Raw genomic sequence first — 27,495 nt, 5'->3', positions numbered from 1 at the left:
GACAGACTGAGCAGAACAAGGAGATCCATGCACAGGCCCCAGGGTGGTACTCCCCAGGCTCCGAGGAGGAAGCATGTTCCTGCCCAGCGCCAGAATGGACTGAGCAGGACAAGGAGATCCACACTTAGGCCTGGAGCAGTCCACCCCAGGCTCCAAGGAGAAAACATGCGCCCTCCTGGCTTCTTGTGCCGGAACTGACAGACACTATTATGATGAGTTAAATGTATGGTGTCATACGTGAGAGAGAAAGAGAGAGAGAATGGTTCATGTCCTGTGGACAGAGACATATCTGAAGAGGTGAAAGCAGTGAGGAGCGGGTTGATGTGGGTGGCTTCATTGCCACCTGGGCCATGGTGATGTCTGGGCCTGGGCTGCTGCCAGGGCCCATGTCTGGGTTCATGGCCCTGATGCAGCCTCAGTCTGTGTTGATGTCCATGGCTCCTGATACCACTGAAAGCCGAGAGGACAGGGCTGTACAGAGTTGGCCCCACCCCTCACTGCCGACTGCAACACTAGGGAGAACTGGTCCGACACCTCACCTGGACAGCACAATAGAGCTGACCCTGCTTGCAGGGGCACAGGTGAGCTGGCCCTGAGGGTGTGAGAATGGGAGAGCCGGTCACAGCCCTCTCGTCTGCCATGTGGTGGTGTGGGTGAGGGAAAGATGCCCTCCTCCCCTCACCCCTTGCCACCTGCAGCAGGCGGGGGACCACCCCCCACCAGCTGCAGCACTCAGGAAAATGTGTCTTGTGCCTCGCTGGGCAGCACAGTAGAGCTGACCCTATAGACAGGCGTGCGGGTGAGCCAGCCCTGAGGCTGTGAGAGGGGCACAGCAGGTACCTCTTCCCTTGTCTGCGGTGTGGTGGGGTGGGGGAGAGGAAGATTCCTTCCCAATTTGCCCCTACCACCTCCAGCTGGCAAGGGAGCGGACCCTCCCCTTATCAGCTCCAACACTCAGGAAAGCGGGCCCTGCACCTCATCTGAGCAGTGGAGCTCACCCTGTTGGCATGGGGGGCGGATGGGGATATGTGTGGAGGGGGTGCAGGCAAGCCAGCCTAAGAACATGAGTGTGGGAGACCTGACCTTGCCCCTCATCTGCCTTATGGTGGCATGGGTGGGGGAGAGATGCCCTCCCCCCGTGATGCCCTCCACCACTGCTACACCTGAGGTGGGTGGGAGAGCTGGCCCAGAGGTCGTAAGAGTGGGAGAGCGGGCCCTGCCCCTCACCGCAGCACTCGGGAGAGCGGGCCCTGCCCCTCCCCTGGGCAGCACAGTAAAGAAGACCCTGTTGGCGGACATGTGGATGAGCCAGCCCCGAAGCTGTGAGCCTGGGAGAGCTGTCTCCACGACTGTCTGTCATGGGGCAGCACGGGCAGGGGAGAGATGCCTCCCCTTACCCCTCGCCGCCTGCGACAGACAGACGAGGGAGCAGACCCTCCCCCTTACCAGCTACAGCAGTAAGGAAAGCAGCCCTGCTCCTCAGCGGTGTAGCACAGTAGAGCTGACCCTGTGGGCGGAGCCTTGAGGGTGTGAGCGTGGGATGGCTGGCCACACCCCCATCTTCTGCATGCTTGCATTGAGGGAGAGGGAAAGATGCCCTTCCCCCTTGCCCCTGCCACCTGTGGTGAGTGAAAGAGCTGAGGCTCCCCCATAACAGCTGCCGCACTTGGGAAAATGGGCCTGTGGGTTAACAGGCCTGAGAAAGTGAGCGTGGGAGATCTGCCCCCCCTCATCTGCCTGAGGTCATAAGATCTAAATTATGTTGCTTGCTTCATTTAATTATATCCCATCCAAAATTTGTGATGTCATCTACAAGACTGGCTAAGAACTCAGAATTTTCTTACAAAATTTTCAATCGTGTAAATCTTAATTACAGGTTCCCATATTAGTTCCTTTTCTATTGTTGTAATAAAAGACCATGACCAAGGTAACTTAGAGAAGGAAGAGTTTATGTAGGCTTATGGGTCCAGAGGTTTACAATCCATGATGGTGGTGTAGAGATAGCAGGCAGTAGGCACTGGATGCTGAGAGCAGAAGGAGAATTCTCACATCTTGAACCAGAAGCAAGAAGCAGAGCACACTAGAAATGGTATGAGGATTTGGAAACCTCCAAGCTTGTCCCCAGGGACATACTTCCTCCAGGAAGGCCACCTCTCCCAAACCTACCCAAACAGTTCCATGAAGTGGGAACCAAGCGTTCAAACATTGGAGCCTATGAAGAACATTCTCATTCAAACCACCACAATTCCCAAATGCTTCCATTCTCCACTAGGGGTAATTTTATCTTTTTAAAGCCCCAAGTGACATTCTTCCCATATGTTTATTTCTATTGATGTAGAAATGGTTCTTTGTTAGTGTTTTTTCTACTTCTTAATATCACACCCATATCATTGCTAATTTAGCCTTCAATCTTAACAAGAGGATCAGACAGACACTCCACTTTGTGTCTTCACTTTGCTATAAACTGATGACAAAAGACGTGTCACACCGGAAATGTGATACTGATGAGAAGATTCTCCATATGCAGGCACTGAGGTGAGAGTAACGAGTTTGCAGCCTATACATTAAATCCAAAGATAAAACAGCAAACATTTAGGACGCACCCCCTGCACACAGCTCCTCTTGTATAACTACTACAGTCAGTTTAGCTGCTGATGAGATAGTACATATAGTATATTTTCCACAGATGGTGGGAGATGCGGAACACATTCTGGCTAAGTGCCTCAATCTTTTCTTGGTGGTTTATTTCTATGAGGCATCTACTCATCATCAAAAGATCATATGCTTTACATTATTTCCCTAAAATGGTAATGAAACATATTGAGCCATCTAAATTTTCTGAGTTATATTAGGAGGGAATAAAAACAGCATTTAAACAGTCTCTGGCACCAGAGAAACCATGCCACAGCTTCTTATTGTGGGACCTAACGCAAGTTACTCAAATATTTTTTTGAGACAGTGTCTCACTATGTAGACCAAGCTAGGCTCGAATCCATAATCTTCATGCCTCAGGCTCCCAAGTGCTGGGATTACCATAATGTGTAACTACAGTTGGCTACTTAAACAGGACTATCCTCAAAATGGGCACAATAGGCAGTTGTCTAACGTGGACCCTAAGATTTTTCCCCCAATTCTTGATGTATTTGTCTGCTAATTCTTAAGGCCTCCTGTGATTATAATGGCTTTTATTTTCATGATTCTAATTAGTTGCACAGCATAGTTGGCCTTTTTACAAAAAGTATTCATATTTTGTGTGTATGAGTGTTTTACATGTAAGTTTATATACCACATGTGTGCCTGGTGTCTACGGAGGTCACAAAAGGGCATGTGATCCCACAGATTTAGAATTCCAGGCCCCTTTGAGCTTCTATGTGGGTGCTGGAAATGGAACCTTGGTTCTCTGCAAGAGCAGCAAGTCCTCTTACCTGCTCAATCACTTCTCTAGCCCCAACATAGTTGATCTTAATATAGAGAAATTATCCAGGTGAGCCTACACAAGCAGAATATTCCCCAGTTACCATCACAAAATTGAGACTGGGAGCACAGGTTTTCATTGGGCCATTGCTGGTGTTTTGTAACCCTTTCCTCCCAGATTGAAACAGTCCATCCTGCAGGGGATCTCCTTAAGCGGGGAAGGTAAACAACTCAAAAGCACTTCAAGAGTTCCTGCAACTGACCAGATTCTCTAGGCCCCTTCCTCCAAGAGTAAACAAGCCAGGCTGCTGAGTCCTTCAGACAAGACAAAGTGCAAAACAGACTCTCAGAGGAGCCAGGCTGCAAAGACCCTGAGGCTAGACCAACAGCCTAGAAGAAGCAGAAACCTGCCAAGCTGCCTGGACACAGTTCAGACCAGCTGACTGTTCTTTCCAGGTGACTCGGGTATTTGCGTTGATCTCCCCAGGAAAAGTCTTGTCCCACAAGAGCTGGCTCTGAAATGTAGTTACCCCATGTATTGACCAGAGAGACGCTTTTGCACCCAAGAGCTAAAGCTAACAGCCCCAGGAAAATAGGCAGCAAGAAAAGAAGAACCACAGTCTATGACCACAAAGAAACATTTTTTGCTAACAATAAAGTGAGATTGAAAGCTGGTTTTGTCCCATAGACAACCCACATAAAGCCCAACATATTGATTCCATCCTCGTGAAAAATTAAATGGAGAATCCTGCCATTTCCATTCAGACTTCTGACTCACAGAACTGTGAACTAACAAGTTAACATTGTCATAAACTATTGTTCTGTGGAAAGATATTGTACAGCAACAGAACTTATGGGGGCCTCTGAGACTATCATGGGCAGCGGAGTAGTGATAAACGGGAGGCAAGAAAGGTCAACACAACTCAGTAGCTGGTGTTGGTTCAAACTTAAGAGTCTGACACTGGTCAGTTTACTTTAGGCATGCTTGAGCACAGCACAATTTGGAAAAAAGTTTCCCGGTGATAAATAACTCAGTCCTGTATGCACAACAAAGCTTAAGACATTACTGCATTGAAACTCTCTGTAAACTACATGTGACATCTTCCACAAAGATAGGTTCTATAGACTGACTGAGAAAAACAAACTCATGATAAGGGCCTGGGGGAGGATCCGGCCTTGTCTCGGCCACAGAAACAGTGCAAAAGTCTCCAGGCTATTGACCACGTCTGCTCCCAGCCTTGTGGCCAGGAAACAGGTGATACATCTCTCCCCTTGAAGAGACAACACTGTGTGTTTTCCATTCCTGGTTCCCCTAGTGCGTATCTGTGAGCACAGGACCCCCTGTGCCTCCACAAAACCTGACTCGGTAGAGGAGGGGACCAATCCCTACAAATGTCAACTTTTCTTGGGATGAGCTGCATAGTTGGGAGAGAGCTAGTTGGTAGAAGTGCTCCGTGCAAAACTCCCACACAACACGGCTGTTAGAGCCAGGGGCTGTTTTCTCCAGGACAGCTGCTTCAAAGTGTTTCTCCAGGGAAACTGGCGTCTGGTGGAGCGGGGAGTTCATTGAGTAGAACTCAGCATGTGACAGCATGTTTATTGTTTCTGGATCTTCTTCCAGCGATAGTGTTTCACTGGTCATGCAGCAACCCCAACCACTCCTGTCCATTTCCAGACATCCTCTCTCACAACGGGGAGAGCCGGGCAAAGAACGTCTAGGCCTACTATAAGCTAGCCAGCTGTTCCTTAACAAAAATGTGCAGATAAAAAGAGTGGATGGAAGGCGGGCGGTGATGGCGCACGCCTTTAATCCCAGCACTCGGGAGGCAGAGGCAGGCGGATCTCTGTGAGTTCAAGGCCAGCCTGGTCTCCAAAGCGAGTTCCAGGAAAGGCGCAAAGCTACACAGAGAAACCGTGTCGAAAAACCAAAAAAAGAAAAAAAAAAAAAAAAAAAAAGAGTGGATGGTCGGGCCAAATGTTGTCATAAAACTACTTCATGAACTACAATGTTTTCCAAATTGCATAGCCCTGAGGTCCACCAGAGGCACTCACTGAAAAATGACTCTCCAGTTCCTCCTGTAAAATCTCCCCCTACAGACTGGGGTGGAGGTCCAAGAACCTCTATTCTCAGTTAAGTTCCCCAAGTAAATCTTCTGTCTGTATGAATTTTGAAAATATTAGCTGAGAAATCTACTTAGCCATACATTCGTTTAGTCAAAATGCACTATACTGAACTGTGACACACCAAAATTCTGAATATGTGCCTTTTACAGAGCTATAAATATCAAACTTTGAACAATTCAATGATATAAGATATCCTATAGGTCACATAGTGATTGTATAATGAATTGGTGATACTCCCAAACTTTCCTCTCTTTACCAGAATTATTCCTTGAGACATTGTCCACCGCGCGCGCGCACGCGCGCTCGCGTGTGTGCACGTGTGCGTGTGCGTGTGCGTGTGCGTGTGTGTGTGTGTGTGTGTGTATGTATGCGTTCTATTCCTCACATTTAAAGCACAGACTCTTCTGATACAGGATATATGTTTTTCTGGGGATTTAATCTAGGGTCTCATGCATGGTTTGCAAGCACTCTACCAACGGGCCATATACGCAGCTCATGGAATTAATATTTTAGGCCCATGCCTCCAATTCTGTGCCTATTTTTCTACTTTGTCCTTCCTTTACCAGATAGTAGGTTTTCTCAGATGGCAGTGCTCTCAACTCCTTTCATTGTTCTTTCACTCCTATTTTCCTCAAGATAACCTACCCTGGATTTCCCCCAACGCACTATCCCAGGAGTGTGCGCAACCACAGTCAATGGCATTTTCCATTGTTTCCAAAGCGTCCCTGCTAATGTCCAGTGCCACACTGTCCCAGCAATCAGAATCTGGAACTCAGGGACTTTCTGAGAGAGCACAGTCTGTTCTCCCGAGGCTCTCTTATGAATGCTGGCAGGAGACTCTGCGAGTCCTCTCATTCTCCAGTCTGTCTCAGCTCTCTCTCTCCCTACAGATAAGCCTCAACAAAAGAACAGGATGGAGGCTACTGGGGAGGGCCCCCGCATTTCTCGTAGGACAGTGCTGAGATGACAGTGCCAGCGCCGATAGCAAATGATTTCCCTGTTGCCAGGCGAGAGCCGCCGCAACCCTCTGTAGCGCAGCCCATAAACGCCAGGGTGGGCGCCAGCGAAAAAGGCGGAGAAGGAGGGCTGCCAACGCACACACTTCTCATTAGCATAGCCCCGCCCCGCGGCACGCCGCCCACGCCCCTTTTCTCGGGCTGCAGCCCTTCCTGCAGCCCTGCTTGCCCCTCCCCCGGACAAAACGCTAGGCGGGAACCCGCAACGTGAGGCGGGGAGCCGGCGCCCCGGCGGCTCCGTCCAGGTGCTTCCGGCTCCCACCGGACGGAGGCGTGCTCAGCCCGGGCCTCACTCTCCCACGGAAGTGTGTTTAGGCGCACCGGAAGCCACCTCAGGGGGTGAGCCATGGCGGGTTTGCCTGTTAGAGACCCTGCGGTGGATCGTTCTCTGCGTTCAGTATTCGGTGAGAGGATTTCGAGGGTGCCACCAGGCAGGGAGGGACGTCCCCTGCGGTCCCCAGCCGGAGCGGGTGTCGGGGCGGGCGCGCGGGTCCGCTGCTGTCCTTTGCCGCGGCGGTGGCAGCCTGGTGTACTCGTGGGCAAACACCCCCCACACACCCCCACCTCGGCTCCGAGGTGTCGGAGCTTTCCGCAGTGTGGTTCAGGGAGCTAGACTCGAGCGGTTGCCTTGCCTGCGGCTTCTTCCCCTTCATGATTCTCAGTTATTTTCTAGGAGGAAAGGTGCGTGGAAACAGAGCGTCCCTGTTCCGTGCTGCTTCTCCTAGCCCCAAATACAGATTTTATTCTGAAGCCATCGACCCTAAATCCACTTTCCGCCCTCTCATAAACGCGTAGTACCGCTTGCTTTTTACTTGTAACGTTGCATCCAACCGTAGTGGTAGCGGCCACCTGGCATCTTGAGGTGGGTTGCGAATGAATGAATGAATGAATGATTAAAGCCCGGGGAGATTTTAGGGAAGCGAAACTAAGCAACTCTTAGGATTTCAACGAGTTACTTCTCAAATAGGTGCATTGCTTTTAAAGCACGTTTTGGGGCAGTAGAATAGCCTCCCGTTCAAGGCCAGCCTAGGCTACCTAACAGGGCCAGCCAGAGCTACACAAGAAAATTCTCAAAACAAAAAGAACACGAAGCACTGTTTGAAAGAAACATGGCAAAATAGTTGAGAATAATTTTTAAACATCCTCCACTATAGTCATGGCTATTCCTCCATAAGTGTGTGTATACATGGAAATGAAGACACGAACCCATCCCCTTTAATTTATATTTTTAGTAGTCAGTGGTCAAACTTATAGGCTACGGCTAAATACCAGTGCTTAAACATTTATTTTTATCAAAGTTAAGGAAAGCATCCTGTTTGTCATATGTCCATGTGAGAACTGTTTGAAAGACATCTTTTTTTTATTTAGTCTCTGGCTGTGTTATGAGGTCTAAAAAGATACAGTGGAAGCGGGGTTTTGGTGAACGCTGTCCAGTCAGTTGTTGCATATTTATTGATAAAAGTGGAAAGCCTACTCTTGACATGCTCACGTCGCAGCATTTGAATGTGTTATCTGTTCCTTAGTGGGAAACATTCCTTATGAAGCTACTGAAGAACAACTGAAGGACATCTTCTCAGAGGTTGGGCCTGTTGTTAGTTTCAGGTGAGATCCTCTTTTAAGAACTAAATGAGAGATTCTTAAAAATCACCACAGATTTTAAAGTAAATACACAGGCTTTATAATTCATATCCAGACTTACATGAAAGATTTGTTTCAAAAATACAAAAGCAGAGTTAGAAGGGGTATTTTGTTTTGTTTTGTTTTGTTTTGTTTTGTTTTTTGTTTTGTTTTGTTTTTTGTTTTTTTGAGACATGGTTTCTCTTTGTAACAGCCTTGGCTGTCCTGGATCTCACTCTGTAAACCAGGCTGGCCTGCCTCTGCCTCTACAGTGCTGGCATCAAAGGCTTGTATCACCACACCTGGCTTAGAAGGATATCTTACTGTGGGCTAAATTAGAACATGCCAGTGTTAGCAGGAAGCCAGCCTGTGTGTGTGTAGCATTGTTCCTGATACCTGGTTTTGCTCTTCAGATTGGTATATGATAGGGAAACAGGAAAACCAAAGGGCTATGGCTTCTGTGAATACCAAGACCAAGAGACAGCACTTAGTGCCATGCGGAACCTGAATGGGCGCGAATTCAGTGGGCGAGCACTCCGAGTGGATAACGCTGCTAGTGAGAAGAACAAGGAAGAACTGAAAAGTGAGTACCAATCCAAGCCCTGTGCATTCCAGGTTAGTGAAGATGAAGCCGTGCAACCTCTTCATTTGCGATTATGCTTCAGAAGATGCTGGGGTGGTTAGCTGATGAAAAGCTTCTTACGACCCCAGGTGCCCGAGTGAAGGATGTGTACAGTTAAGCAGCTTGGCTTTAGAAATCCTTCTGTTCTCTTAGGAGTTGGTTTCCACTTTAAGGGAAATTCAGGTTCACCAAGCCTAAAGGCGTTTCCACAAATCCTATGGTGAAATTAATGTCTTTGCTGTTTAAATGCTTCTCTTCTGAAGTGATTTGTCAAATCAATAATGGCATTATCACTGGCCCAGCTGTCCTCTAAGAACAGAAGATACACTGTCACTTTGCTTCACTGAAACGACATTTTTGGGTGGCTTACTTTCCAGCTCCAGAATTTGCAGTTATTGATGGGTGCTCACAGAACCCTGGAAGATAGACACTTGAAATGACTTAGTTGGTTCTTTTGCCTTCCTGACTTTCTTGTGCTTTCTTCCTAATCAGGCCTTGGCACTGGTGCACCCGTCATTGAGTCGCCTTATGGAGAGACCATCAGCCCCGAGGATGCCCCTGAATCTATTAGCAAAGCAGTTGCCAGTCTTCCGCCAGAACAGATGTTTGAGCTGATGAAGCAAATGAAGGTGGGGGGAGCATTAGATTATAAACAAAACCATTTACATCAGATGTTCAAGGGTTAATGAGCATAATTCCCTGAGCTTAAGTAGTTGAGTCTATAGACACTATTTCATCCACATTTTATACACAAAGCTATTTTTATACACCAACAGACCTGCCCAACAGTCCAGCTGTGTTTCTATGCCCCCTGTAGATGTTAAATGATAGCTTTGCCCATAAGTGATATTACCATAATATAAATGACTCTTCTTGCCTGCCATGGCCGAGATTTTTTTGTTCAGTGTCAAAATCCATGCTAAATCACCAGGCATGGTGTTGCGTGCCTTTAGTACCACCACTTGGAATGCTGAGGCAGAAGGGTCACAGTTCAAAACCAGAATGGGATACATAAGGCACTGTCTCAAAAAGAAAGTCAGTAGTAACTCAGATTACCTTGAATATTACCTTTATGAGATAGAATGGCTCAAACCGTTATCAGATTCTTAGTATTGAACCTGAAGGTGAATTTTCTTATCTTCTCAGCTCTGTGTCCAGAATAGTCCCCAGGAAGCACGAAACATGTTGCTTCAGAATCCACAGCTGGCTTATGCTTTGCTACAAGCCCAGGTAGTGATGAGAATTGTGGATCCTGAGATTGCCCTGGTGAGTGCTTCTGGTTCTGGTATGGAAATAGTAGGGTATTCTTTGAGTGGGATAGGAACTGCCTGATTGGCTTATTAAACAGACAGCTCATAGATGTATCTTTTCACTTTTTAGAAAATTCTGCATCGCCAGACAAATATCCCAACGCTGATTTCAGGCAACCCTCAGCCAGTCCATGTTGCTGGGCCTGGCTCAGGACCCAATGTTTCAATGAACCAGCAGAATCCTCAGGCCCCTCAGGCTCAATCTTTGGTAGGGTTTTATTCCACAACATTTTTTAATCTGTCTTAAAATGTTATTTTCTTTCCAGGAGAATATTGAGAGAAGAAACAGCAGGATTCAGAGATGGTAATTAAAATTTTTAGGCATAAAAGCAATTTTCCAGATTGCAGAACTCATACCACCTGAAAGAATGTAGATTCTGTTCCAAGTTAATAAAACAGAGGTCCTTCCTGTGAACCCTTTTCTAATAAGCTAATTTTTTGTGGGTACACCTGCCACTGTGGTTATCACTTCAATATCCTTTATGTTACCTCATTTAAATCTTCATAGCAGCAGAATGAGGCAAGCATTCTTACTGTCTTCCTTCTCAGCAGTAACAATGGAAAAAGCATATGTTCAAAAGCATGATTGTATCCCTACAGACATAAAAATTTAATACATCTAAAGGTTGACATTTTTGTAAAGAAAAGGAAGTAAACACTAAAGACTAAATGGGAAAAGGGATTTATGATGTACAAAAAGGCCAATTGTAAATAAAGAGTACTTTGTCATGCTCAGAGATGTCTATTGCCATATGATAATAGCAAATATTAAAAACATATGAAATGTTCATTAATGAAAGGTGGAGAAAATTTGGTATATCGATCCAATGGAAAACTTGAAACAGTTCAGTAAACTACATGTATAAATAGGAATGACTTTCAGAAACCTAATGCCATACAGCAGTAAGGTAGGCAAGAATATGTGGTATCAACACAAATAACTAAAAAATATAATGGCATACAGAAAGTAAAATGAAGTAAATATGGGAATATTCTCCATATGGGTATCTATCAGCATAAATTCTCAAACTGTTAAGTGAAATGCCAAATTAGTTCAATATATAAAAGTATGTGTATTTATTTTATGTGTATTTGTTTTTATGCATATATGTAAGTACACTATGTGCATGCAGTGTCCAAGGAGGCCAGAAGAGGATTCAGATTTCCTAGAATTAGAGTTATAGACCATTTTGAGCTTCCATGTAGGTGCTGGGAACTGAACCCAAGTCCTCTGCAAGAGAAGCAAGTGTTTATAAACATTGAACCATCTTTCCAGCCCAAATACAACCATTTTAAATGCATATAAGAATTCTGAGTAGTTATTTAAGGAGTAGAAAAATAAGAGGTGTAATTGAAAGCCACATAGGTGGTTATGTTGTTTATATTATTTTCATAAGCAAAAAGCCCATAAATTAGTTAAAAAAAACAAAATGAGTAATGGGTATAACCAGTTCACAAAACTGAAATTAATTATTCATTCTAAAAATATAAACTAAAATAAGCCACCATTTTTCACCTACTGGATTGGTAGAGGTAAATAATATGGATGAATCCAATGGGCAAAGATTAGTAAATATTTTCTTTAGAAACTCAGGTAGTAAATATCTTTGGCTTTACAAGCTGTATTGTCTCTGTAATGTGAGATAATATGTAAAAGTATGTGACTGTAGTCTAGGAAAACCTTAGTTATAAAACCACTTATAGAAACAGGCATGGTAGTCCCTATAATCTCAGCACTTAGAAGGAAAGCAGGTGATCAGAGTTCAAGTTCATCCTTGACTACCTAGCAAAACTGAAGCCATTCTGGGCTATTTGAGACCCTGACTCAAAAAAACAAAGGCTGGGCCTGCAAAATGGTTCAGTAAATGAGGGTGCTTGCTGTCAAGACTGACAACCTGAGTTCAATCACTGGGACACACATTGTGGAAGGAGAAAATTTATTCCTGCAAATTGTCCTCAAGTGTGCCATAGTATATGCACATGCACACTAGATAAATGGATGCGTGGATGCGTGGATGGATGGATGGATGGATGGATGGATGGATGGATGGATGGATAACTAGATGGCTCAGTAGAGAAAGGTGCTTATTGCCACACTTAACAATCTTGAGTTCAATCCCCAGGAGCCATATAATGGAAAACGAGAACTTATACAAGTTATCCTCTGATCTCTGACCTCCACACACATGCTGGGGTGTATATGTGAACACAAGAAATTTGAGAAAAACATACAATATATTAGACAGGGTCTCACTATATGGCTTTGGGACAGTCCTAGAACTCGCTGTGTAGACCAGTCTGGCCTCTTAACTCACAAAGATCCATCTGTCGCTGGCTCCTGAGTGCTAGGATTAAAGGCATACACCACTATTCCTGGCTTGAAAAATGTTTTAACTGGTAAAGAATTTAGCCAATTTGGTGATACATGCCATTAATCCTAACACTTGAGGGGCAGAGGCAGCTAGCTGGATTTCTGAGTTTGAGGCCAACTTGGTGTACGTAGAAAGTTCCAGAACAGCCAAGACTACATAGAAAGACTTTGTCTCAAAAAACAACAGCAAAAAAGATGAAAGAAGAATTTAGCCAATGAGCAATTGTTTTCCAGCCCCTATCCTAGATAAGTATTTTGCAGAAATGGAAAATTAAGACTGAAAATCCAACCAGTCTAAAAGAGTCATATATGGCAAATTAGGATCTGAACCTAGTCTAATCTCATGACCTGTTTCAACCACCTCACCGTACACTTTCCTCTTTTCTGTATAGTTTTGATTATAGTGAACTGTATGTGATTTTTAAAATATTCATAGGACTTTCATTGCAGTGTATTGCTCTAGTTCTATTTTTTAGTTATTGTTATAAGCCTTTAAATTGAACCATGGAGGAAAACAGTGTTATATACAGACAAGTTAAAACGTATCTAAGGCTTTGAATATCCACTGGAGGTCTTGAAATGTATCTGAAGAAAGCAGGGTGCTAGTACATTACACTCCCCTCTGCCATCACTACTCACAGTGATGAGTTCAGGACTGAACATGTGGACCAGTCACAATCCATTGACATCCATGCTGTTTTAGACATTATCTAACAGGTAAAACCACTGCTGTTGGTTTAAGAAGCAGCAGATGTGAGCAGCATCTCTACTCTGAATCCCATTCCTCGCTTCTTTATTACTAAAATGTACTATACACAGACTGCAGAGACATGCAGAAAGTGGGATACTACTGAACCCAGACTCCAAACTTTGTTCTTTTTGGTGCTCATATATTCGATTCTTTTAAAACTCTTTATTCTTTGCAGTTATTCACATTCCAAAGATGTGAGTAGTTCTCTAGGGAATGATACTGCATATCTTTTCTCTCAGGCAGTTTAATGTATCATTTAAAAATTTACAAATTTACACATACCCCCAAGAAAGTTACATCCAAGGACAGAAATTATTAAAGCTTGGAAATTTTTTTTTCATAAAAATGTAGAGTATGAGCAGGACTTTTTTTTTGAAGTCTCAGTCCCTTTTTTGTCAAGTAAAAAGCATTTTTTTTTAAAAAAAACTCTTCTTGTTAGGTGCTAATCAGTGAAGTCAAGAATGGGTTTTACGTGCTGCGTTGCCACATGGATAAGACTTCATTTCCTACACTAGTCTCTACATTAGGCACATGCTCCATCTTAACTGCATTCACATAATCAGGTGCAAGTTACATACTGCAGTTTGCTTCTGTGGAATTCAGAGTACGATAAACCTAATGTGATAGAAGACATACACAAAAACGCTATTTGGCAGACTATTGGAGCTACCAATTTTAAGAGAAACTTAAGGCCATAGACTAAATGTTTTGAGTCTGCAGAGAGATGCTCACACTTGTTTTTCTCTTGGTCAGGGTGGAATGCATGTTAATGGTGCACCTCTGATGCAAGCTTCTATGCCAGGTGGAGTTCCAGCCCCAGTGCAAATGACAGCAGCTGTAGCAGGTCCTGGCCCTGGTTCCTTAGCCCCTGCAGGTAATCAGTTAAGAGTCTTTACCATTTTGTTATTTTGCTGAGGTTTTACAGTAGCAACTGCTGAAGTGCAGCCAATTATTTAATAGGATCTTGATATAAAGTATATGTGTAGCTATACCGTGTATTCTAGGCTGAGGAAACTAGATGACTTCTTTGTTTTGTATTGTTTGGAAGAAAATGTCTTGCTGTGTAGCTGGGGCTAGCCTCAAACTTGCAAATCCCCCTGCTTCAGATGCCCAAGTGCTAGGATTAGAGGCATATGCCATCAATCCCAGCTAAATGAGCTCTTAAGTGCTGGTATGACATACACTTGGATGATGTCACAACAGTGTCAAATTCATAGAGATTTCTAAATAATCTGTTCTCCAATTCTGTACTTACATTGTCACGAAATGCTAATGTAGACTATTGATCAGTACCCTCTCTGGACATGTTGAGTAATCTTGTCCCAGTGAATAAAAATTAGCTAGACATATTCAATAGATAATAGGACCAACAAGCTCCACTTAATATTTAGAAATAGCCTTACATCTGTTGGCTTAAGTGTGGAGTATACGCCCCTCTCCAAATGACCATAGAACCCTTAAAAAAAAAAAAGACCACGTACTTAGCCATAAGCTAAATTTAACAAATTTGAGGCAGTAGAGATTTTTATAGATCACATTGTTTGATTTTAAACCAATAAAATTAGAAATAAATAATTAAAAGGTGAGTAGGAGATGTGGTGGTGGCACACACCTTTAATCCCAGCACTTGGAAGGCAGAGGCAGGCGGATCTCTGTCAGTTCAAGGCCAGCCTGGGCTACAGAGTGATCCAGGACAGCCAGGCCTACACAGAGAAACGCTGTCTCAAAAAAAAAAAAACAAAAAGAAAAAAAGGTGAGGGGGAAGAAATCTTGACTTGGAAAATTAAGAAACATACTATAGCTATTTAAAGAGAAAATAAAAATTCTAATAGTATAATTTAAAACAATAGTAATATATATTTATATGCCATACAAATAGGTATGAGAAAGAGTAAGGTGGTGCCTAAAAGAAAATGAATATTCTAAATACCTATGTTACTAAAAAATAAATTCCATACTGGTACTAATTAATTAGAAAAATAATAAAGCACAAGACAGCAAGAAATGGAATTAATGAAGATGGGAATGCAGCTCAGTGGTAAAGCACTTGTCTACCATGTCAGTCCCCAGCACCAAGCACAAAAAAGTCTTAGCAATCAAAACACCTCCCCAAAGAACCAAAAACCAAAATCTTGAGTATAACGAAAAAATTAAAATAATTAACTCTCAAGAGATGTTTTTGAGCTTATAGTATTTGTATTTATTAATTCATTAAAACTTCTTGGGAATTTTTTGTGCTATCCTACAGTCTTTGAAAATTGGTAAGAAGAGGAAAAACAACCTTTAGAAAAGTGCAGGAAGAAACTGTTTAAGAGCTTTGTAAAACCAAAACCAGATGACCAGCAAAAACAGCCTCCTTTATAGTTTGGGAGTTACAAATTAAGTAAAAATAAAATGAAACTTACACCCATCAGTGTCAAGTTTCAAAGAAGAAGACAATATTTGACAAAAATAGGAAGGTTTTCAATCTTTCAAGAAAGTAGTACAACATGAAAGATTTCTACATTCTGAGCACCAGTTCCACCACTGGGGATTTAGCCTTTACAAATAAAAGGTGTTATGTGATTATTTTTTATGTGAGAAATTATGCTCATAATGCCTTCTGCTATCTTTTCCTCAGATCCTAAACCTTTGTATTGTGTTAGTAATTGGTCTGGATTCAATGGAATGGAACATTATGGCTGGAAGGAAGCTTTAAGATCATTTAGATCAGTGGTTCCCGACTTTAATATGTGTTAGAATCACCTGAAGGGCCTATAAAATGCAGATTGATGGTCCCTGCTGCCAAACTATAATTTAATAAATCTGAGGTGCAGAACCTGAGAATTTGCAGTTTTCACATTTTTCTGGTTGATAGTGATATGGCTTGTCTGACTGGGGACCACCTTCTGGGGACTACTATTTGGAACAACCTGTTCATTTTTCAGATAAGGAAGCTGGGAATATAGTACTTTCATTGAGTCACTTGTTCAGAATCACCGTTATTTAGTAGCAAGAGCTGGGCTAGCACCCAGTTCTCTGGGCACTTAATCCATAACGTTTTTAGTGCTTAGCATGTTTAGTGAGATAGGGACAATGTGATGTGTGCTCTCTATTTTAAGGAAGTATCCATGAACTGCAAACAAATCAGCTTGCCTTTTATCCCCACTCAACAGCATATCTTGCTCCTTTGGAGAAAACAGAATTATTGCTATGTGGAAGGGACCAGTCAAGGATTTGTGGTGCGTGATTATTCTTTATATAGTAGTCATCATACCCCATCTGGTTAGTGTAGACCATAGGTTCTCCTTTTTATAATAGATATTTTGCAGTGGCTTTACTGTCCTGAAATGTAATCACAGATGATACAGCCTCTGTAACATGACTTCAAAAAATTAATATGCCCTAATTATAATAGAAACAGAAAATAAAAGAAAGTTAATTTATGATTAAAAATAAATATATAAATGTCCAGGTAGAGTTAGAAAACAAAATGTAATAGGTTTTTACATCTAGCCCATTAATGTAAAAACTAAAAATTTAGACAGTTACAGTGATGTTTGTTTTGATAATTCGTATACCACAAGGACTTTGATGTGGTTTTCCTAAATAGTGAAAAATCATACTAAAACTCTTAAAACAAATTGCAGTCTCCATAATGTACTCAGTATTGCATTTCTAGGGAAGTCAGTGTGTCTATATACTAAAAACAGCAGCACATAGGGCTTTTGTGTTCACAAATACAACAGACTCAGATTCTAGGTTGAGATGGCAGCAGGCAACTTTTCCTTTATATGAATGTTCAGTGAGTCATTTAAAAGTTTTTTTCAGACACAAGATCAGTCTTGATTTTGTGGGGCTATCTCATACTTTGTAGGCCACCTAGTATTCCTGGTACCATCTCATTCAGGGTTAACTGAGCCCCCCAAAAGCTTTGTCATAACTAAATAATATACCCACACATTTATAAAATACCCTAAAAGTGATACTGCCTCCCATGAGAAGAGTCTTGAGGGTAAGAGGCATTGTTTTCCTGCCTTAAAGGGCTTTCTGCCACAATTTTGGTAATTGAGATGAAATACTCCTGAACTCACTTGTCATTGAAGTGTGACATACTGACAGACTTCATCTTCTGTTTCACTGCATTGCTGAATGGTAGTTATCACCTTCCATCATAGGTTTCTCCATGTGGGGGAAAATGATGACATTTGTAAACTCAGCCACTGTTATTGTTTTTTCTACAGGCTCAGTTTATGTTTTTTCCCCTGCCCTTTATTTTCTAGGAGTCATGCAAGCCCAAGTTGGAATGCAAGCAGGTGGACCGGTGCCCATGGAACGAGGACAAGGTAAATGTTAAATATCTGTTGTATATATACTGAACATGGAAATGTTCCATATCTGCACTGTCTAATGTGTCAGCCACTAACCACCAGTGGCAATTTAAAGATTGAGTTAATTAAAATGAAGTTCAATTTAAGTAACATCTAATGTTTTTATTTCCTGAGAACAGTAATCGCATTACAAGTGCTCAGTAGCCACACGTGCTAAGGAAGACCACACTGGACACTGCAGATGTAGAATGTTTCTATGGTCAGCAAAACGTCTATTGGTCCAGACTTTCCATAGGGGCTATTCGGAGCCTAGCTCTGTAAGAATCAGTGATGTGTGACAAATGCATCCTTTGTTTCCTGACAGTCTTACAACTCCACTAGCGTGTTCTCAATCTGTGAATAGCTGTTGACTTCGTAAGAAGTTTTAATAGTGAGTATAGTATATGACTGGGTCTGTAGATGTAAACCCTTTAGCAAACTGGGAGCAAAGCAGAGGTCTGTAAAGCATAGTTGCAAAGTATTTCATGTACTGTGGCAAAAAAACACTATATAAGAGCAGCAACCCTTCCAGAATCTGCATTCTTTTCTCATATTATTGGAGTCTGAAAGAAAATAAAATACAGTAGTTTGATTAAAAACAAAATGATGATAGAAAAAAAGGAAACTGAATGTATACTGTAAATACTCAATCACTTCCGTTTCCATAGACAACCTCGGGAGTTGGGTGGCAGTGCCTCCGTTTTACAGGTAAAGAAATGGAAGTACGGGAGTATTAAGTTTCTCAATGGGATGCAGTAAGTGCATACTCATATCTGAGTATTATGGCCTGAATCTGGTGCTCTTCTCTTTTGACTTAAAAATTAAAATCTCTGAATCTAAAATCTGCCCTTGCTGGGCAGTGGTGACACGCATCTTTAATCTCAGCACTCAGGAGGCAGAGGCAGGTGGATCTCTGTGAGTTCAAGGACAGCCAGGTCTACAGAGCGAGCTCCAGGACAGCCAGGGCTACACAAAGACACCATGTCTCGAAAAACCAAAAAGAAAGTAATAATAACAAAATCTTCCCACTTCCCATTATTCTATACTGCCAGTGATAATTTCAGAATGAATTTTCAAAATACTGTACTTACTCATTAGATTCCTCCTGTGTTGGGAATAGATTGATTTGGACAAGAACAGAGGGGCTTAATGTTTTTCTTCTTAGCTGATTCCCTACAAGAGAAACCTATTTCAAAAGCAAAATATTAAGATACAGGCCCATGGTTTGTACACAGTGATTGGTGATTGAAATGATGAGTCTAAACTTATCAGATGAATGGCAACAAGACAAACTTCTGGCCAAACATGTCATCTTCCCTCTGAAGTGTCCCGTGCTTCTGTGCTGCTGTGTACTGCATCCCATTACTGTCAGGACATCTACCCCAAAGTGTCTCTGCAGTAGTGAGAAGGGCTTAGGCTTCCATCAGTCACATCTCTCCCTCTTCCTCGACCATTAGTCTCAGTGAATCCCTCAGCCGTTTACCACATACTTCCATCAGACATCTTTCTTCCTACTGGAGTTTAGCCCCATCTTTCTGCTAAGAATTGCCAAAAGGAATTGACTCAAATTTTGAAAGTATATCAAGGATCTGCTGACACAAAGATGAAAGTGAGATGAGTTTTAGCAATTTCTTTCAGTACCTGGCATAGGAAACTGTTTTCATTTGGGACCAGATTTGTCTTTGCCTGGAATCCTTGTTTGGTGTGCACATTTGTAATTGTGACAGGTATTTGAGACAGTGCTTCTTGCTTTCCCACCTCCTGAGTTGTTTAATGTTGGTTACCTTGTCGGCTCATTAATCTTTGTCATTTTTTTTATAATCATAGACTTGCTGTAGTAGGCTGTTTCATTTAGAGTGATACTCTCTTTCTTCATCTAAAGTTCATCAGCTGCATTTACCCATTTGATATTTTTTGACAGAAATTTTTAGACTTTAAGACAAAACTAGTATTGCCTCACTTCTGTTATGGACTCTTTGTGATAAATCTCATGTCATGTTCATTGGAATTTCTTTATGTTTTGCTTCTGAAAATACATTTTTCTCTATTTTATTTCTTTTTTTTTAATATACAGGAAGACATAAAAGAAAATGCTGTAGCAACAGAAAGGAGAGTCCAAAATTGCTGGTTATTCTTGCCTAAGTAAACCAGCCCATAGGTTTTCCCTTAAGAAAGATGCCTGGTCAAAGTGGAACTGTTGGATAAGACAAAGGCCTCTTGTAGTTTAGGAAGTTTTATAGGCTGGGGCAAACTAACAAACTCTTGGCTTTTTACTGACATGTGTAAACCTCCAGTCTCCATATGTGTATGTTCCTTTGTGTGTTCAAGCTATTTTAAGTGTCTGCTATTTCTCCTTTTGAACTTACTGCTCACCTAGGAACCCTACAGCACTCGCCCGTGGGACCCGCCGGGCCTGCATCAATTGAGCGAGTTCAAGGTACCCATTGTATCTGCAGGTTTCCTTTTGCTTGTGGTGTTCAGGGTGGGATGTTGAGAGGAAAAGAGCTGCTTGGCAGTCATCCTCACATTCAGAACCCCAAAAGGGTAGTGTTTTGGGGTTTTTGGTTTTGTTATTTTTGTGGTTTTTTTTTTCTCTTGAGGCCACAAGCCTAAGATTGACCTCTTCACACAGGGCAGAGAACATGGATGATATGAGCATCTGTCCGAGGCTCTGCTTCCTCCCTACTGGTGTCAGGAGGCTTGGATGGAATAGCAGTCTGTAAGGAGACAGCAGCAGGTTCTTGCAGAGCTATGGCAGTGTTCATATGCCAAGACCCTATCTCTCTTTTGTGACTCTGGTCCTTAAACTAAGATTGATTAGAAGGAAAACCGGGATTGTAAGTTTCTTGAGGTCACATGCTCGTCCTTGGCAGGTTGCTCCCCAGTTCGCTCTTTATATAATTCCATCCATACCTCTGACATGGCCAGATTCTGCCTACACCCTGCTTCTGTTCTTGAGCTGCAAGAGGATTCTTCTGTGGTGAGGTTTCACCCACTCTAAGGTGTCCAAATTACGTTGTCAGTGGTATAGAGTCATTTCTTGTTTCCTTATGTGTCTTTCACAGCACTAACTCCATGTTTGTTTCCTTGTCAGTGCCAATGCAAGACCCCAGAGCAGCTATGCAGAGGGGAGCCTTGCCTGCCAACGTCCCAACTCCTCGTGGTCTGTTAGGAGATGCCCCCAATGACCCACGGGGAGGCACTTTAATGACTGTGACTGGAGAGGTAGAGCCTAGGTAAGTACTGATGTAGAAGGAAACAGCTTGAGAAGGTGGAAATTTTCCTTACATTGAAAGCAAATTCTTTCTGGAACAGAGTTGGACCTGTTTGCCTACTTCAAATATACATAAGTATCTGTAGCTACTGTCCAAGACTAAGCACTTTTCCTAAAGCATAATTGTATAGTTAAGAAGGTAACTTTGAGCCAACTATGACTACCATATTTTCAGAAGTTGAAAATTCTAGTACTATATACCTAACTAAGGAAAACGTGAGGTAATGGTACTATTAATGGCAATAGTTGTCGATGGTGGGAATCATAACTCTGGCTTTTCTCTAAGTACTTAAATCACCTCATTGAATCTACCTTAGGCTGGGGGTGTAACACCAGTGATAGAGCACTTGCCTAATATTCGCAAGGCCCTGGCTTCAATCCTCAGCCCCACAAAGATAGACAGATAAATCCATATAACCTTAGAAATGAGGATTGTTAGTCCTCTTGTATAGGTAAAGAAACTAAAGCATATAGAGGTTAAGTTAGTGACCCCGATCACACATCTAATAAATGGTGAGACCTAGATTTCAATCATTCTGTCTGAATCCAGAACCTGCATTCCTAAGCATTACGCTGCCTAGTCATTGTACATGTAATAAGCATTCATTAATTCTTCCCTAATTTTGAATGCCTTGGCCAAATAAGAAATTCTAGAACACGCAAATTTACATTCTATAGTTTTCCTTTGATCCATGTGATGTTACTTTATTACCATTTATTTACTGATGCTTGTATCAGTTTCTGTTAGATGTTTGCATACTGATCTGCTTGACATTTCAATGTTGGTACATTTTGCTTTATAATATGTCATTTTTCTTCATCTCTAGAGCTTACCTGGGACCACCACCACCACCTCATCAGGGCCCACCCATGCACCATGTTCCTGGCCATGAAGGCCGTGGACCACCCCCACATGATATGAGGGGAGGTCCATTAGCTGAGCCCAGACCTTTAATGGCAGAGCCAAGAGGACCCATGCTAGATCAGAGGGTTCCACCCATGGATGCCAGAGGTAAGGGGGAAACAGCATTACAACTCCAACTAGTAGCCATGGATTGATGACGAACTTGGCTCTCTTCAGCTCTAATATGGGACAAGAGTCTTGGCAAGATTTTTTACAATTTACCTACAAATCTAATAAACTAGAAAGGAGACAGTCTCATAGGTAAGGAGAGATGTGACTACAAATTAGTAGCTACACACTGGTTTTCTTACAACTTTCTAGGTGGAAGAGATCCCCGCGGATTAGATGCACGAGGGCTGGAGGCCAGAGCCATGGAGGCCAGAGGACTGGATGCCAGAGGACTGGAGGCCCGTGCCATGGAAGCTCGTGCCATGGAGGCCCGTGCCATGGAGGCTCGTGCCATGGAGGCCCGTGCTATGGAAGCCCGTGCCATGGAAGCCAGAGGCATGGATACCAGAGGCCCAGTACCTGGACCTAGAGGACCTATGCCTAGTGGAATCCAAGGTCCCAATCCAATGAACATGGGGGCTGTCGTTCCCCAGGGAACAAGACAGGTAATACTAGTAGCATCTACATAAAACCTTCATGTATTTGAGAATTGCTTACTGAGCCTGATTTTTATTGACTTCTGACTTAAATGAATCTGCTTGTTAAAAAGAAGAGACTAGCCGGGCGGTGGTGGCGCACGCCTTTAATCCCAGCACTCGGGAGGCAGAGGCAGGTGGATCTCTGTGAGTTCGAGGCCAGCCTGGGCTACCAAGTGAGTTCCAGGAAAGGCGCAAAGCTACACGGAGAAACCCTGTCTTGAAAAACCAAAAAAAAAAAAAGAAGAAGAAGAAGAGTCTAGGCTCACCTTTTACTTTCTCATATCCCTTAGAAGAAGAGTGTTCTAGTCTCTGATAATTCAGAAAATCTCTGAAAATGAAAATGTATAGGTCAAGGAGTACTCTGCACTGGGTATAGAAACCAACATCACATACAAAGCCCCCCCCCCTCCAAAAAAAAAAAAACACTTGTACAGATCTTAGACCATTTGAAAAACCTCAAAAATGATTATAGTGTGCAACCCTGAACTAGAGCATTTGAGGAGTTGTGTTCATTTTGATTATCCCAGGGTGGCAGAGACCTGTGTGGATTTATTGTCATCACAGCATCTAAATGAACAGTGGCATAGAAAAGGCAATCTGCATACAGCTCTAGAACTGCAGTCTGTCTCTGTCTCCTTCACTTGGCTCACTCCAGCTGTGTGTATGGGATACTTTGTAGTTGTCACCTCCTCATTTATCATCTCCAGTTGCTTGTGGGGGGAGATAGAATGTGTGTGTCCTCCCAAGTTTTTATATATTGATGCCTTCATTTTTCCATTTCTCTTCCCATTTTCATGTGTTTCTGTATCTTCCAGTGTATTGGGGTTGGGAGAGGAAAAGGAGGAGAGAGAGAGAGAAATATCAAAACTAGAATGCAGCATGTCCAGCATCCAGTGCTCTCATTTTATAGTTTGGAAGCTGAAGGCCGGAAAGTCCGGTGACTTCACCTCACTAAAAAAATGACCGAACAAGGATATAGCTTGCTCTTCTATTCTACTCCTCTGTCTTACTTGTGTGTGTGTATGTGTCTCTGTGTGTGGATGTTTGCCTGATCCTCTTCAATTTGAGATAAAAATGTGACTTTTTTTCTTGGTATATATAGAATAAAAATTATTTTCTGTTATATTTCAAGTTTTGCTTTAAAAAAAGTTTGTGGGCTTTGATTCTTGTTGCACCCTCTATGGTCAGTAGTCTCATAGCACGTGTGTTTTTTATACATCCTTTCAATACTTAATTTATTGAGCATCTACTGAATACCAAGCATAGTACTAGGGATATAGTAGTACGAACAGCAAATTCTTGGCATACTAGCTGAGGAGAGAGATACCACGTAACTACACACTGTGCTTATGTAATTTTTCTGATGATTCCATGGAAAAAGACATTGAAAATGATGGCTAATATCTTGGCTCCTTTTTCTCTGCTAGTGCTTGAATTCATTACTTTATAATGCTAGGGTTTTTGTTGTGTTTTTTCTTTAATTTGGTTTTGTGATGCTGATTCAACCTAGAACCTCACAAATGCTAAATCTACCAGTGAGCTATATCCCCAGACCAATATAGTTTTTATTAAAAGTCTATAAAGCCAATTAGATCCAAGGCAGAAAAAATAAGAACTTCAAATTGATACTTTTTTACATTTTTAGCAATATAATTCAGTAAATATATAAATAATACATCCCAGTCATCTATAAAAGTGTTGTGTTTGGAACCTCACTTTTTCTTCTGTATTTCTCACTTGTGATAGACAATTGCCTTTATTAGATTATTTTTTGAGACAGGGTCTCTTCATGTAGCCCTGGTTGACCTAGAACTTTCTGTATATACTGGGCTGGCCTTGAACTCACCGAGATTTGCTTGTCTCTGTCTTGGGAGTGCTGGAATTAAAGGCATGCACCACCACATCTGGCTTACCTGATATTTTTAGTGTAGCTTTCTACTGTTATCCTTTTTTTGATGTTTGTTTTTTTAACTTAATATGGCCTTCATATATCACTTTAAATCAGGTTTTCAATTTAACTCCAGTCCATGCAGTTAGAAGCATTGTAGCTAACTAAAAGGCTTGTTACTAGGGTGGTTATGTAATTTGTCATACAAAGAACACATTCAAGAATGAAAGTGTTGTTAATTTACTCTGAGACAAAAAGCATAAACTGGAACTGTCTTGGGCCAACCAAGGTATGTGGCCAGTCTTGCAAGTACCTATCTGCCTAGTACAGGTACTCCTGGAAACTTCAACTGGCAAGTTTTGGGTAGTTATTTCATACCACAGTGTCTCAGATTGGTATTTAATCAGTATTAGTCAATTCCTAAGTGAGTGTAGCCAGAGGTGGTTCATATCCATAATAGATCATTAAGGTTGACACAAGTCCCTGGATGGACTAAGTGCCTCTGTGTGCCACTGCATCATGTACCCAGTGTCTTAGAAAAGAGCTGATGCATGTGAATCAGTATTCCAGGTGTCTTAGTTACTGTTGCTGTGAAGAGACATAATGAGATGACAGTGGTGATGCTTATAAAAGAAAGCATTTAATTGAGGACTTGCTTCCAGTTTCAGAGGTTTAGTTCTATTACCATGATGGGAAGCATGGCAGCAGGCATGACATACGTGGTGCTGGAGAAGTAGATGAGAGCTATATCCTCATCCATAGGCCAAAAGGGAGATACTGGGCTTGGCGCTTTTGAAACCTCAAAGCCCACACCCCAGTGACCCACTTCCTCCAATAAGGCGACACTTCCTAATCCTTGGAAATAGCGCCACTCCTTGGTAAATAAGCATTCAACCATATGAGCCTGTGGGGAGCATTTTTACTCATACCACCACATTTGACTCCCTGGCTTCCACTGGCTCATAGCTATATCATAATACAAAAATACATTCAGTCCAATTTCAAAAATCCCCATAGCCTATCACAGTCTCAACACTGTTCAAAAATTCAAAGTCTCTTCTGAGACTCATGGTAGTCTCTTACTTGTAAACCCATAAAATAAAAATAAAAAGATCGATTCCTCACCTCCAATATACACTGACACAGAATATATAGTACCATTTCAAAAGGGAAGAAAGGGAGCATAGTAAGGAAATACTGGACCAAAGCAAGACTGAAAATCAACTGGGCAAATTCCAAACTCTAAATCCCCGTGTCTGATGCCAAAGACATCATAAGATCTTCCAACTCCTTTCTGCTGTGTTGACTGCAGCACACTTCTCTCTTGGGCCGGATCCACACCCAGTCTGCAGCTTTTCTTGGCAGATATCCCACAACTCCAACATCTTCAACATCTTGGAGTCTCCAATGAAATCCAGGCTTCACTGCACAGTTTCACATAATGGCCTCTCTGTGCCTCCATACAAGGACACCCTTGAACATGCCTGGCCTCAGCAGCTTTCCTTCGCCTCAGAGGGAGATTCTATAACCCCTTTTGTGTACCATTGACTTGTGGCCAAAGCTGCCAAGTTCTGCTGCTTGATGGGGCTGCAATTAGACCTCCTTGTTCATGTACATTTGCATCAGCTTTTTGTTGTTGATTGTTTCCTTTACTCCTTAAGCTTTTCCTTAATTCTGTTTCACAAATTGAAGATTAGCTGGGTAGGGTCTTGCCCTGAGGTCACCACTCCCTTTATTCCATTTAGCATCAGGCTTTTCTTTAAATTTTTTATCTCCTTGAGCACTGAGATTAGCTCTATTACACTTTCTGGTGCTTCTTTTCTCCTCAAACTGTACATTTTATATTTTTCCTTTCTCAGCTTACTCCTTTTCGTTATATATCTGCCTAAGAGTGGCCACTAACAATCACATGACACAGTCAATATTTAGCAATCTTAAAATCTCTGCTAGTGCCATTAATCCAAAACTGTTCAATTTAGCCTCAGGCAGATTTTTAAGACTCAGGCAAAAACAGCTGCATTCTTTGCCAAAATGTTACAAGAATGGTCCTTAGGCCCCTTACTAATTGTTCTTCCCCTCTGAAACTTCTTGAGCCGGGCCTCCACAGTTCAAATCACCCCCAGCACTATTTTCAATACTCCTCTTAAGATGGCCCATTAAGCCCTACTTAAAGCATCCAACCACTTCTCTAGTCCAGACTCTTCCATATTCTGCCAACAAGCAGCATGATCAGGCAGGCCTGTCACAGCAATGCTCCACTCGCTGGTACCAATTTATGTTGTAGTCACTGTTTTGTTGCTGTGACGAGACACCATCACCACAACAGCTCTTAGCATTTAATTGATGGCTTGCTTACAATTTGAGGGGTTTAGTCCCATCCTCCTCATGGTGGGAAGCATGGTAGCAGGCATGGCATGCATGGTATGCATGGTGCTGGGGAAGTAGATGAGAGCTACATCCTGATCCACAGCAGAGGGAGATACTGGGTTGGCATGAGATTTTGAAACCTCAAAGCTCCTTACCTCCAGTGATGCACTACTTCCAACATGCTACACCTCCTAATCCTTTCAAATAGTGCCACTCCATGGTAAATAAGCATTCAAATTTATGAGCCTATGGGGGCTGTTCTTATTCAAGCCAGCACACACAGTGAAAGAACTATTCTAAAAGTTGTTCGAACTATTTTAGTGAAAAAAGAGTGGACTCAGTATATTTTATGCTTCCTGTTTTCTTAAGTAAAATGCAAAAAATACTTAAATCATTTCTGATTCCTCAAAATTAACATGAAAATAGATCCATTATTATTTATGTTTTAATATAAAACATAGTTTTGTCCTGTGGGATATCTGTTCCCTTTCCTGATGGACTGTTACCTGCTTCTTCACATTGTTAACCACATCATCTGTTCCTGACAGGTGTTTCTCTATACTTCCCTGGTTGTGATCTGGGAAAGCAGGTAACAAGCTTGGTAAAGATTTATTTGCAATAAAAGTATCTAAACTCTAGGTAAGAGCGTGAGTGTGAGCATCACACAGGTATAGAGTACATCTAGTTAGTTATAGTAGGTGTATAGAGGCATTTTCCTTGGGTTCTGGTTGTCTTCCAAAGGATTGGACTCACTAACCATTCTAAATACCAATAAATATGCTCTAACTGCATTTTGTTCTAACTTGAGTAGTATTTCTCAGTCTGTATCAAACAGGAAGCA

At 42.3% G+C, this 27,495-nt stretch overlaps 1 protein-coding gene across 7 annotated transcripts in view; it reads left to right on the top strand.

The window, feature by feature from the left end:
* The first annotated feature begins 6,721 nt into the window (after positions 1 to 6,721).
* Cstf2 (cleavage stimulation factor subunit 2) overlaps positions 6,722 to 27,495 on the top strand; it is a 27,763-nt gene continuing 6,989 nt past the window's right edge. Inside the window, exons 1-13 of one of the 7 annotated variants that reach the window (XM_016004994.3) lie at positions 6,778 to 6,958; positions 8,078 to 8,156; positions 8,585 to 8,754; positions 9,286 to 9,422; positions 9,940 to 10,059; positions 10,174 to 10,311; positions 13,979 to 14,099; positions 16,381 to 16,446; positions 17,488 to 17,550; positions 19,952 to 20,011; positions 20,669 to 20,810; positions 21,676 to 21,860; positions 22,074 to 22,366. In XM_016004994.3, the coding sequence (XP_015860480.1) occupies positions 6,901 to 6,958; positions 8,078 to 8,156; positions 8,585 to 8,754; positions 9,286 to 9,422; positions 9,940 to 10,059; positions 10,174 to 10,311; positions 13,979 to 14,099; positions 16,381 to 16,446; positions 17,488 to 17,550; positions 19,952 to 20,011; positions 20,669 to 20,810; positions 21,676 to 21,860; positions 22,074 to 22,366 (1,632 nt within the window). In that variant the 5' untranslated portion in view covers positions 6,778 to 6,900. Of the gene's footprint in view, positions 6,959 to 7,227; positions 7,417 to 8,077; positions 8,157 to 8,584; positions 8,755 to 9,285; positions 9,423 to 9,939; positions 10,060 to 10,173; positions 10,312 to 13,978; positions 14,100 to 16,380; positions 16,447 to 17,487; positions 17,551 to 19,951; positions 20,012 to 20,668; positions 20,811 to 21,675; positions 21,861 to 22,073; positions 22,367 to 27,495 lie in introns of those variants that run through there. The other 6 variants (XM_076562534.1, XM_076562533.1, XM_016004997.3 and 3 more) reach the window with 6 other exon arrangements.

The sequence above is a fragment of the Peromyscus maniculatus genome, chromosome X (assembly GCF_049852395.1).
Source record: "Peromyscus maniculatus bairdii isolate BWxNUB_F1_BW_parent chromosome X, HU_Pman_BW_mat_3.1, whole genome shotgun sequence".
Taxonomy (NCBI): domain Eukaryota; kingdom Metazoa; phylum Chordata; class Mammalia; order Rodentia; family Cricetidae; genus Peromyscus; species Peromyscus maniculatus.
The sequence above is the reverse complement of the archived record's forward strand: the minus strand, read 5'-3'. Positions and strand labels throughout refer to the sequence as shown.